Genomic DNA, 11,775 nt, shown 5'->3' with positions numbered 1-11,775 from the left:
CTACCAGTGGAGTGGAAAGAAGCAATCCTTTGTGATCATGTCATTTAGTGCAATCACCCAGACATGTTCCCAGTGGGCTGGCTGCCCTTTGTACAGACTTAAGGTTAGAATCACAGATGGTCGTGAAGCTGTTCTGTAAAATTACACTCGTTTGCAGGAAATGAGGTGATTTCTGTGTTGCTGGTTTCTATTCTCCTTGCCAGGAGAAAATGACTGGCAAATACAGCTACTTGAAGAGAAGGGGCTCACGGGTCAGTGAGACAGTCCCCTGTGGTGGAGAAGACGCGGAGGCAGAGGCGGAATGCGGCCGGTCACGTTGCGTCAGCAGTCAGGAAGCAGAGGAGATGGATGCCAGTGCTCAGTTCGCTGTCTCCTTTTCATTCACCTCTGGTGCCTAGCCCATGAAATAATGTTTTCTTACATTTAGGGTGGGTCTTCTCACCTCAATGTAATCTAGAAATTTTCTCATAGACATGCCCAGAGTTTTGTCTACCAAGGGCTTCTAGATTCCATCAATTTGACAATCAATATTAACCATCATAAGTCCACCCTTCGCCAGGCACTTGGGAGGCAGAAGCAGGAGGATCTCTGAGTCTGAGGCCATCCTGGTCTACAGAGCAAGTTCCAGGACAGCCAGGGCTACACAGAGAAGTCCTGTTTCAAAACAAACAAACAAACAAACAAACAAAACAAAAGCAAAATTTAAATAAATAAATAAGTCCACCTCTTATCAATTTGACATCTGAACATACTGCTTTCAAGTCCTAATTTTCCATATCTTGCTTCCATAGGCTCATGGTCATCTCATACTGCAAATTCGTTCAGTCCAACTTTAAGAATCTCTATCATCTTTAACCATGCCAACACTATAAAAAAGTGCAAGTGTGACCACTTTCAGGACTCAAGTGATCTCTTAACTGTGAGCCCCCACAACATCAAAAATCAAATTACAGGGGTCAGAGAGATGGTCCAGTTGGTAAAGGTGACTACTGCTACCTGATGACCTGGGTTCAATCCCTGGAGCCCACATCATGGAAAGAGAGAACCGATTCCTACAAGTTGTCCCCTGACCGCCACATACATGCTATGGCATGCGTGTACCCATACGCATATACCCACACACATATATACCCATGTGTTTGAACACAAAATAAAAATGTTTAAATCTAATAAAAGATTTTTACTCACTTGTTTCTGAGATGTAATGGGACAGAACATGTAGTACCATTCCAACAGGTAGAAATATAGACATAGGAAGGAAAGAAACCTTCATCATGGCAGAAACCCAGCAGGGCAAACACCGAGTCCCAAATTTCCGTGTCAGGTGCCTGGGGCGCATGATGGAATCATTTGCTCTCTAAAAAGACTTGGGTGGCCCCGCCCCTCCAGCTTGGTCACCGGTGGCACACATAGGCCCTCTCTTGGACATGTTCCATTCTCTGCATGTAGCTTCCCTCAGTGGACATCTCACTGTTAAGACATCTCCAGCATCCTGGAGTCTCCACTGCAACTTAAGTTTCACCTTCACAACTTTACACAGTGGCCTCTCGGGGCCTTCCTGGAGGATATCTGACCCTGTACACTCTGTTTGGCCCCAATAGCCATTTGGAGTCCTCGTCCAAGCCTACAACCCCTGTTCTCAACCACATGGGCATACCCTTCTTTTCTGGTCTGAGATACACACTGACGCTGGGGGTTCACTGTCCTCTATACCCTGAGGTCTTCTCCTTTATCGAATTTCTGAAGGTTGCACTGACTCAGAGTTTGGTCCTCCTACTCTTTGTGTTTATCCCATCATCCTTCCCACACTTAGTTTGGGCAATATTTATTGAGTGTTTAGAATATGCTGTGCTCAGCTTCAGGCATCTGAGACAGAGCAACGAACATGTAAACCAAGTTCCTACATTTATAAAGCACACATTGTCATGCAAAAGGGAAATGTACAAATAACACAGAAAGCATGCAGTGTAACATGGGGTAGTAACAGTGCCACAGAGAGACGGGGGAGGGAGAGGGAAAAGAAGAGAGAGAGAGAGAGAGAGAGAGAGAGAGAGAGAGAGAGAGAGAGAGGAAAGGGAAGGGAAAATAAAGAAGTGTTCGCGCCTGAGGACAGTGGAGTCAGGACTTTGTACGAAGTGACATTCTCATCGAAGTAAAGTAAAACATGAAGCAGAGGGGTCAAGGACAACTCCACTTGACTTGAGTGACAGGATGAATGACAGTGGGCTTGAGAGATGTCTCAATAAGCAAAATGCTCACTTGCTGTGTAAGCCTGAGTCCCTGAGTGCAGATCACCAGGACCCACACACAGCTTAGCTGTGGTAGCACAGGTCTGTAACCTCAGCACTTCTGTGGTGAGATGGGACAGAGAGGAAGACAAGTCCCTGGAGGCTTGCAGCTCACCTGTCCCAGTGTGTACACGGGCAGACAAAGAGAACCTGTCTCAAATAAGGTGGGAGGTGATGGCTGACGCCTAAGGCTCGCATGGCAACTGCATGCATGTGTGCTCACACACATGCACACACAGAGAGATGTAAAAAGAAGAAAACGTGATTATTCCACTTATTAAGATAAGAAGACTAGGAGAGATGATGTTGGGAAGGAAAGAAGAGTTCTGGCTTGGGGCTATGAATACAACCTGCCACGGGATTATAACGACGTAGTGAGGGGCTATTCAGCTGTGCTGAATTTAATTCCTCCTGTGGTTTATTCCCTTTGCAGGCCTCGGAGAAATCTTCCTGGCTGCTTTGTCTCTGAAAACATCTGCTGCTTTCCAGACCCAATGGTCTCTGTCAGCTTTCTTTATTTGCTTTTTTTGGTGATAGTTATTGTAATCCACAGTAATAAAACTTGCTTTTGGTTCCTCTTCCTCCTCCTCCTCTTCCTTCTCCTCCTCCTCTTCCTCCTCCTTCCTTTTTTACTATTCCCTTGTCTATCTTGTTCACAGCTGTCCCCTCTGTGCTTAGTATGACACCTATGGCAGAGAGGGGGGTTAAAAGACTGTGAGTGAGACAACACAGGGTGGGCCAGTCATCTGGAGAAGTCGCGACATCTTGTCTAAGGTCAGCTTTATGCACTAGCTACATGGCTTTGTGAAAATGTCTCTGTGATGAGTTCTCAGTTTTAAATGATAGATTTTTTAAGTATTGATCTGTCCACTTTGAAACTATATTTAATGCAAGATTTGTATTGGTACCCAGGACTTCATTTTGCTAACAACAGTGGGAAGAGGCTTTCTGATACAGAATGAGAATAAATTATTACTATTATTATTATTACTATTACTGTTGTTGTTGCTGCTGCTGCTGCATATGGATAAAGTGAGTATGGCAAACCTAAGGCATTCTGCATTCATGTTGCTGGGTCACCTGTGTCTTCCATATCAGCTGACCATCATCTCGGCTGCATTTGAGAACCACAGAGAAAGCACTGGGTAGAAAGCAGAGGAGTCTGCCTCCTGGACTGTGACAGAGCACCTGTCCATCTGTGCAGCTCCACTCTGTCCTGCTTCAAGAGTTGACTGGGGTGCCAGGTGGCGGTGACGCACACTTTTAATCCCAGCACTAGGAAGGCAGAGCCAGGCGGATCTCTGTGAGTTCGAGGCCAGCCTGGTCTACAGAGCGAGATCCAAGACAGGCTCCAAAACTACACAGAGAAACCCTGTCTCGAACTGCCCCTCACCACCACCAAAAAAAAAAAAAAAAAAAAAAAAAAGAGTTGACTGGGGTCCAAGCATCTCTTTGTAAAACCCCCAGAGGTAAATGTTTCACTAATGAAGCAAAGGACACTTGAACAAGCAACCTGGCAGAAAGAAAAAAAAAAAAAAAGATTTGACCTCATCTGTTTCCATGTCTATCTGACTTTCTACTATACTGTGGGTAACCCTTTGGGTGTAATCAGTTTCCGGTGAGCTCCAATCTAGTTGAAGAGTCAACAGATAAAAACAAACCATATTAAGAAACTCTTATTGGGCTGAAGAGATGGCTCAGTGGTTAAGAACACTTGCCACTCTGACCCAAGACCTAAGTTCCATTCCCTGCACCCAAGTCAGATGGCTCACAACCTCCTCCTGTGACTCCAGCTCCAGGGCATCCAATACTTCTGCCTTCACCAGCACCTGCACTCAGGTGCACATGTCCACAGGTACACACACCTCTACATAATTTCAAAAGAAAAATAAAGAAAAATAAACCTTTTTTAAAAACTCTTGTGAGTTTGAGGCTAGCCTGGGCTACCAAGTGAGCTCCAGGAAAGGCGCAAAGCTACGCAGAGAAACCCTGTCTCGAAAACAAAAAACCAAAAACAAAAACAAACTCTTAGAACCCACAGTTCAAAAAATTGACAACTGATTTTAACTCATCTAGGAAGTCCTACTGGAAACCTCAGCAGCCTGTAACTCAACCACACAGCTGGATGGGAACAAGCCACAAAAACAATTTGTTTAGAGAGGCCAGAAATATCCCCCCAATGAAGAAACAAAAGGAAGAAAAGGAATCTCCATCATCCCCTCCAGGTTCCACATTCTTCTCTTGCCTCTTGTGTGTGAAGAATTCTCTTACAAAAGGGTCCTGCTGCTTCTCAGGATTCTCCTCACCAACATGTCCTTGGAACAGAGGAGGGCCTCTCCCGGGATTAGATGTACATACAACTGAGAAAGTGAGTACCACTTATGAAAAACACTGTAATGGAGCTTAATGTCTGGAGTGATTTTGAAAGAATAATCAATCGTGTGTGCACACCTGGCTGCCAAGTTAGAACCTCTGTTCTTCATCTCCATCCACTTCCCTGTCTGGGACAGGGTCTCCCACTGGGCTGAAGATCACCAAGGAGGCTAGATTGGCGGCAGGTCAGCAAACCCCGGGGGGAATCTGTTTGCCTCTCCCGTGCTGGAATTAGCAATTGCGCACCAACAGGCCCAGCTCTTTAAAAGATGGGTTCCAGGGACAGAATTCAGGACATCATGCCTGCATTGTAAGCACTTTACCAATGAATGAATGAATCCTGTTTTTGTTTTTTTTTTTTAAGCCATGTGAACCTCAGTGTTCCCACAAAGTAGGGGAACAGGAAAAACAAGCACGTGAGTGTGCTATGGTTCTCACTCTTCCACTCCAGGGTGAACCTGTTTGGTTTTGTTTTGTTTCCTTTTGACTATTATAATGGTCTGAAAGAGGATCGGGTATGTGAATAGACCGAAGAAAAATTTTTTCTTTTGCTACCAAAAAGTAACGAGAAAAGTGGAGGCCAAGGAATCAAAACATCAACACTGCAAGGTCATACATAGAAAAATAAATAACTTTTATTTTGTACAAAAGGGAAAGTGTACCAGAACCAAGAGGTTGTGTGTGCCCCAGGGCCAAGGCACTGTCAGCGTCCAAGAGGCTCTGAATGTCCGAAAGCCAAGAGTGTGAGCATCTCAGGTCCAAGAGACCTTCAGTGTCCATGGCCCCACGGAATCAGGGCTCAGAGCAGCAGCAGCGAGCCCAGCAGCAGCTCACCCTGGCCCAGCGGCCTTCCACGCTCCAGCCCGCGGCCCTTGCTCTCAGCCTTGATGCGCACGGCCAGGCGGCGCAGCTGCTCCTCCGAGAGCCCATCGAAGCAGCAGTCCTGGTCCAGGGCGGCCTTGCGGCTGCGGTGGAGAACGCTGGCGCGCTGCTGGCCCGACGGCCGCAGCACCAGGCTGAGGCGGCAGCCCAGGGTTCGGGGTTCGAGCGCGGCGGCCGGACCCTCAGCGCGCAGCAGGCGGAGGCGGAGACACGCGCTGCGCGGACAGTACTCGGCGGCCAGGTGCAGCGTGCAATCCCCGCGGCCCAGAGCCACGCTGGCCTCGGCTTGCAGGCGCTTGGGATCCGGGCCGGTGGGATCCGGGGGCGCGCAGGAGGCGGCGCTCTCCTGTTTGTCTCCACTGGGCGCGGGGCGCGCACCAGCCCGACCTCGAGGAGCCCGCAGCGCGCGGCTCAGCAGCCCATCCGAGGCGCGCAGGAGGCGACGCACGCGGGGCACAGGAGCAGGTGGCGGGGCAGTGTCCAGATGAATCGGGGCGGCGCGCGCAGAGTCCGAGGCTGGGCGCGGGCCCGCGTAGGTGTGCGCGCGGCGGCGAAGTCCGGGCCGGGGAACTCCTGGGTGGCCGAGGAAGAGCGACTCCTTTCGGCGCGTGTGCGGGCTCTCGAGCAGCGCGCAGAAGCCGTAGGCGGTGCGTGCGCGGGGCAGGTGCGGCAGCGAGAGCGCGGCTTGTGAGCGCGGGTCCCAGTCGGTGCGACCCGCGTGGTCGTACTCATTATCGTCGTGGTCGGTTGGGGTGCGCGGCCACAGGTCGGGTTCGGCCGCGCAGCGCCAAGGCAGTGCGGCCGCCGGGTGTGCCGACTCGGCCACGCCGGGGACCGGCAGCCGCGGGGGGATGCAGAACTCAGGGATGCGGCCCGGGGTGAGCACGTTGGAGAAGGCGGGCTCAGGAGCGGAGGAGCGGAGTCGACTGAGGAGCCTCATCCTTGTAGCCTGGGGTTGAGCGTGGCGGATGGAAGCGTGCCTGCAACACAGAGAAAAACAGTTGAGTTTGGGCGCCTGGAGTCCAGTGGATCCCTCCCTAGATCCTCTGAAATCCTAGATTCTGGATCCTCTAGTTCTAGATCCCAAACGTCTAGGGCTCCGGGTCAGCACGAGCCTTTGCCACATCTTCATATCCACCCTGCCTTCCAGTTATCAAAACTAAATACATGAATATATAGAAATTAGACCTTGTCTTCTTCAGTCTAGCTGGGTCTGATTGCAAGAGCAGGACTGATGACCTCCCTTTCACAGCTGGGGCTCCACCTTCAGGGCTGCAGCCGGGACAGTGGTTCTCTGCTCTCTTATATCATAGCCGGAGTCCCGCCCAGCCGCCAAGAGCCCAATCCCAAGGGACAACGGACGGCCCGCCTTGCAGTCATTTCTTCCTACCAAGTCCCCAGCCGCTGAACAGGTGTCGCAGGAGCTGGCTCAAGGACTTACCTCGGCTGTCGCTTGGCTTGAGCGCCACATACAGGCCTGGGAAGTGCTGCAGGTGACTAGAGGCCATCCTGTCACCCTGCCAAAGAGAATTTGGCAGTTCAAAGTGTTTGTGGCCTCACAGAGAAGGCGAGGAAGGATGAGGAAAGGGACAGCTGTATTTGGTGACAAAGTAAATCCGGTCCCCCACTAGGCACGTGACCTACACTCATGTTCCACTGGCTCCTATTTTTCTGCCGCCAATCACCGAGTGCACATGGTGTCTATCTGTTTACAAGCACAGACTAAACTTGGCATGTCCGTTTAGAATGGGACGTTCCACTGGCTCCTATTTTTCTGCTGCCATTCCTCACCGTGTGCAGGTGGTGTATACCTGTTTCCAAGCACAGATTAAACTTGGCATGTCCGTTGAGGATGGGGTTACATGCAGACAATTTTGCGAAGTTGAAAATGCATTAGTCGGCCTATTCTTAGCATATTCAGACGATTTGTATTCAACACTGGGCGGGCTAAAAGGTGGGATGGAGTAGTTCGGTATCCTCATTAACTCAAAAACTGTGAAGACCTGAGTTAAGTCTCCTGGAGTCCACACCTTACTTAGCCTCTGTCTCCCTCTGCTGGACTCTCCGTGATATCACACAGCCTAGGCTACTAGATGCCTGAAGCACTGATGACCTAGATGAATTAATAATGTGTAAAATTTTCTGAAATTTTTGCTAGGACAAAAGATAGAACTTTTGGTCAGATTCCTAAAAATACTTGATTTTCCAAAGCTACCATTTTTTTGCCCTAATATGGACCTATCCAGGAAAAAAAAAAACTAAAACAAATCTAAGGACCTTCTTCCCAAGGCCTAACCTTTATTTTCTGAGGTATGAAAGATGAATCTGGGAGACTTGGAAAAACACCACAAAGGCTAAAAAGAGCATGTTAATATGGAAAGCTGCACTGTATCTGGCATATGACATTTCCTAGTCTGAAATGCCTTTTCTCTGTTTGTTCTTTTGTTTTGTTTGGGTGGGGGTTAATTGAGAATGGCACCCAGGACTCACGCGTAGCAAATAAAGACTGCCCTTGAACTACATCCCCAGACCAATTTAGTTACTTTGAGAAGGGTTCTTACCAAGCTGCCCAGGCTGACCTGGAATTCAGTCTGTAGCCTGGGCAGGCTTTGAATTTATAATCCAACTGTCTCACCTTCTTGATTGCTGGAAACACAGGCTGCCTGTGACACCAAACCCAGCTGACTTCCACTTTCTGTGGGCGTCATCCCATCAGGAACTGTTGGGGACTCCTGCGAGCTTCAAGGACTTCAGGGAAATGATCTGTGCAAGGTGAAGCCTGGATGGTCAGCACCACCTTTGCAAACGCTGCGTCAGAACTTCCAGAGTTCGACCTCTTTACTTTGCGTACACATTTAAACACAGACAAGCTTCGGAGAAAGGTTTCCACATATGACAGTGATCGCAATAAAGCTCTAGGCACCGCTACGTAGAAACGCCCTAGCATGGTAGCAAAGCACGTGTGTCCTTTACAACAAGAATGAGTTCTGTTGACTGCAAGACAGTGCTCGGGGCGGGCCAAGGGCCTGAAGAGGAGGGATTTGTAATGAGCAGACAGATTCTGTTGGTGGATGCTGCAAAGTACATGGGACCTCGTCGTAAGAATGGGTTCTATTTGCTGAGAGACGAAGCTCAGGATTAGGGCCTGGATTTTGGAGGACTCAGGAAGCCTGGCTCCTGAGAATAGAAAAAAAAAGAAAAATCACCGGGTTGCCAGACAACATTCACTCCAGCCTTCTGGGTGACTAGGCATCAACCATTTCTTTCCTTTGAAGATGACAGGACTGCATGTTGAGCGGGCATGGTTCCTCCAATGCTTTCCTTAAGCTGTGCCTCCAGCAAGGAACCTTGACCCAATTCCTCTCCTGTAGCTCATCCTCACTCCCTCCAATGTCGGTCTACACAGCTCTGTGGTATTTTACATGCTTTAGAAATGTCCACTTGCGGCTTCCTCTTGCCTGATAGACGGAGTTTCTACTACCTATGTCACAAAAGTCCTGAGACACCTGTGGTAGCTCGGAAGAAAATGGCCCCCAAAGGGAGCGGCGCTATTAGGAGGTGTGGCTTTGTTGGAGGAAATGTGGCACTGTGTGGGTGGCCTTTGAGGTCGCATATATGCTCAAGCCATGCACAGTGAGGCAGACCACTTCCTGTTGTCTGGGAGTCAAGATGTAAGGACCCTCAGCTCCTGCTCCAGCACCATGTCTGCCTGCATGCCTCCATGTTGCACCATGATGATAATGGACCAAACCTCTAAAAATGTCAGCCATGACAATTAAATGTTTCTTCTTTGTAAGAGTTGCTGTTGTCATGGTTTCTCTTCACGGCAATGGAAACTCTAAGACAACACCATGTGTGTGTGTGTGTGTGTGTATAAAAATATCTCTCTGATACAGGCCCAAACTGCCTTCATTCATGTTATCCTGTTCAAGTCATTAACCTGACATCTTACTCAGACCCTTTCAATTCCAGCACCAGGGATACAATCCTAGGCAAATAGTGAGGGCTCAGTCAATATTTGATGAGTTATATTGCATTAAATTGATAGTGATCTACCGCCCAGTTCTTATGACTGTCAGGTGCTTCCAACCACTTTTTTTACTAGCTAGCTATGTTATTAGATTTCTTTCTTGTAATAAACCAGTGAGGCAGATGTTTGCCAGATGGGAAACTGAGGGGCACACTCAAGACCTTGTCTAGGGTCATTCGACTGACCCTGGCCACACCTGCTGAGTTCTAGCTTTCTTGCTAATTTCTGATCACTTCCTTTCTTCCCCCATTCACTCTGGTCTCTTATAATTGACTGTTGTGCAACTTATTGGAGAACCAGAATTTGGCTTGCTTGCTTGCTTGCTTGACACATGGTCTCACACAATAGCCCACACTGGCCTTAGGTTTTTGGTGAGCCTCCTGCCTCAGCTTCCTTAATGCTAGCATTGTAGACTTGTACCACCAAGCTTTGGGAGAATGTCCATTCTTACAACACCTGGGTCTACTCTTGTGTATTTCCTACTATCCTTTCTTTGGAATAACTCATTATGTCCAGATTCTTAAATATGAGGGAAAGTGAAGTTTCCCTCTGTATAAATACCAAATTCTTCATTTCTTAATCACGTTTATCTTGCAAGGTTATTTTTTTTTGTTTTTTTTGTTTTTGTTTTTGTTTTTTGTTTTTTTTTTTTGTAATTGGACAAGTATTGATCCATATGAACCCACCAGGGTCAGGGAGAAGTCACCATTCAGCTAAAGCCAATTTCAGGCAGAGGTGTCTTTGAGGATCCCTAACCATCTTATTCCCTCTGATTCAGTCGTCTGAAGAGTCATTGGCGAAGGGTCTTCCCTAAGGCAGAGTGTGTCCTGAGATAGAATGGTAAAGCTATGTAATTGTGTATCCGGTGGATAAATGGTGGAAAAAGTTAATCAAATCAGTCCCTTTTCTTCTCCCTTCAGGCTTTTTCCTATCATTTTTTTCAAAGATATTTAAGGTAACTATCTGGACTAACTTGTGGCTACCTTTTAACAGTCATCAGGCTTTCTCGTTTGATGTCAGATGTTTGTCTCCTTCATGTTGGTACAGTGTACACAGAACCCTTAATCATTTTTGCAGACATTGTACTTACTTAATCCTTGAGATAATGGAAATCTAATACTCAAGCTACAGCTGAGGAAATGGAAATTTGTCATTCACAATATAGAAATACATGACAGAGCCATTGCTAAGGCCTCTTTGTGATGCCCAACCATACTTTATCTTGAGAGATGGCTCAGTGGTTAAGAGCACTGGCTGCTCCTCCAGAGGATCTGGGTTCTATACCCAGCACCCACATGACAGCTCACACCCATCTATAACCTTAATTCCAGGGCATCTGACTCCCTCTTTGGGCCTCCAAAGGCATCAAGCATGCATGTGGTACACAGACATACTTGCAGGTAAAGCACCCATATACATAAAATCAAGATCCTGTCATTTTAGACAAGGCCTTCCTCTGTATGCATAGTTTGACATAGTTGATTACCCCCTCATGCAGCATCTGATGGCAGGCACTACAAGAGGGAAAAAATGGCTTTTTTAATTCTAGGCAGATGTGGAAGTCTAGTCTAAAATGGTCTCAAAATCATGATCCCCCTGTCTCAGCCTCCCCAAGGAGGGGATTGCAAGGGTGGGCCACCTTGTGTACTCTCAAGGCTCCTATTCTGTTCCCCAAGTAGTGCTTTTGGTAACTGACCATCCCCAAAGTTCCCGGATTTGAGCCATTCTCTTGGAGTGCCATCTGATGCTGCGTGAGGCAATCAGTCGGCTACACTGCTGCGTGCTGAAGACTCCAGTGCTGTGAAAGGCAGCAGGCCAGGGGTGGTGGAGCATTTCCAACGACCCCTCACTTCCCATTAGACTATGAGGCCGTGAATAAATGAATACATGTCAGTATCAGAGCTCTTGGGATGCCAACGTCTCACTAGAGTGCAGCTCTGAACACTGCTACAGGATGCGTCAGGAGGTTTGGTGGGACATTTAAGACCCAACCAACACCAGCACTCTGTTTACATTCGGCACTCCTGACGCAGTGCCCCCCTTGAGAAGAAAAGCTGTGTTAGGCCTTGAACTACAATGATCAACAGCAAAGTGAGCCCACGAGGTTGGAGTTACAGGGGAGCTGCGTGGATCTGAAACCATGGGGCTTAGACAGGAGCAGCTTCAAAGCAACCCATGGTGGTAAATGCTTGGTTCTCAGTT

General features: G+C 48.1%; 1 protein-coding gene across 1 annotated transcript; it reads right to left on the bottom strand.

The window, feature by feature from the left end:
• Positions 1-5,274: 5,274 nt before the first annotated feature.
• LOC102920208 (C2 calcium-dependent domain-containing protein 4A-like) lies at positions 5,275-6,483 on the bottom strand. Its single transcript, XM_006979298.4, has one exon. The coding sequence runs from the start codon at positions 6,481-6,483 to the stop codon at positions 5,461-5,463; it is 1,023 nt and encodes a 340-aa protein (XP_006979360.1). The 3' UTR covers positions 5,275-5,460.
• Positions 6,484-11,775: the final 5,292 nt, after the last annotated feature.

Source organism: Peromyscus maniculatus, chromosome 7 (genome assembly GCF_049852395.1).
Source record: "Peromyscus maniculatus bairdii isolate BWxNUB_F1_BW_parent chromosome 7, HU_Pman_BW_mat_3.1, whole genome shotgun sequence".
Lineage (NCBI taxonomy): Eukaryota > Metazoa > Chordata > Mammalia > Rodentia > Cricetidae > Peromyscus > Peromyscus maniculatus.
Note: the sequence above shows the minus strand (reverse complement) of the source record. Positions and strands in the feature narration are given on the sequence as shown.

What these genes read in the sequence shown, in the direction of transcription:
- LOC102920208 (XM_006979298.4), bottom strand. Translation starts at nt 6,483, where the DNA reads ATGAGGCTCCTCAGTCGACTCCGCTCCTCCGCTCCTGAGCCCGCCTTC.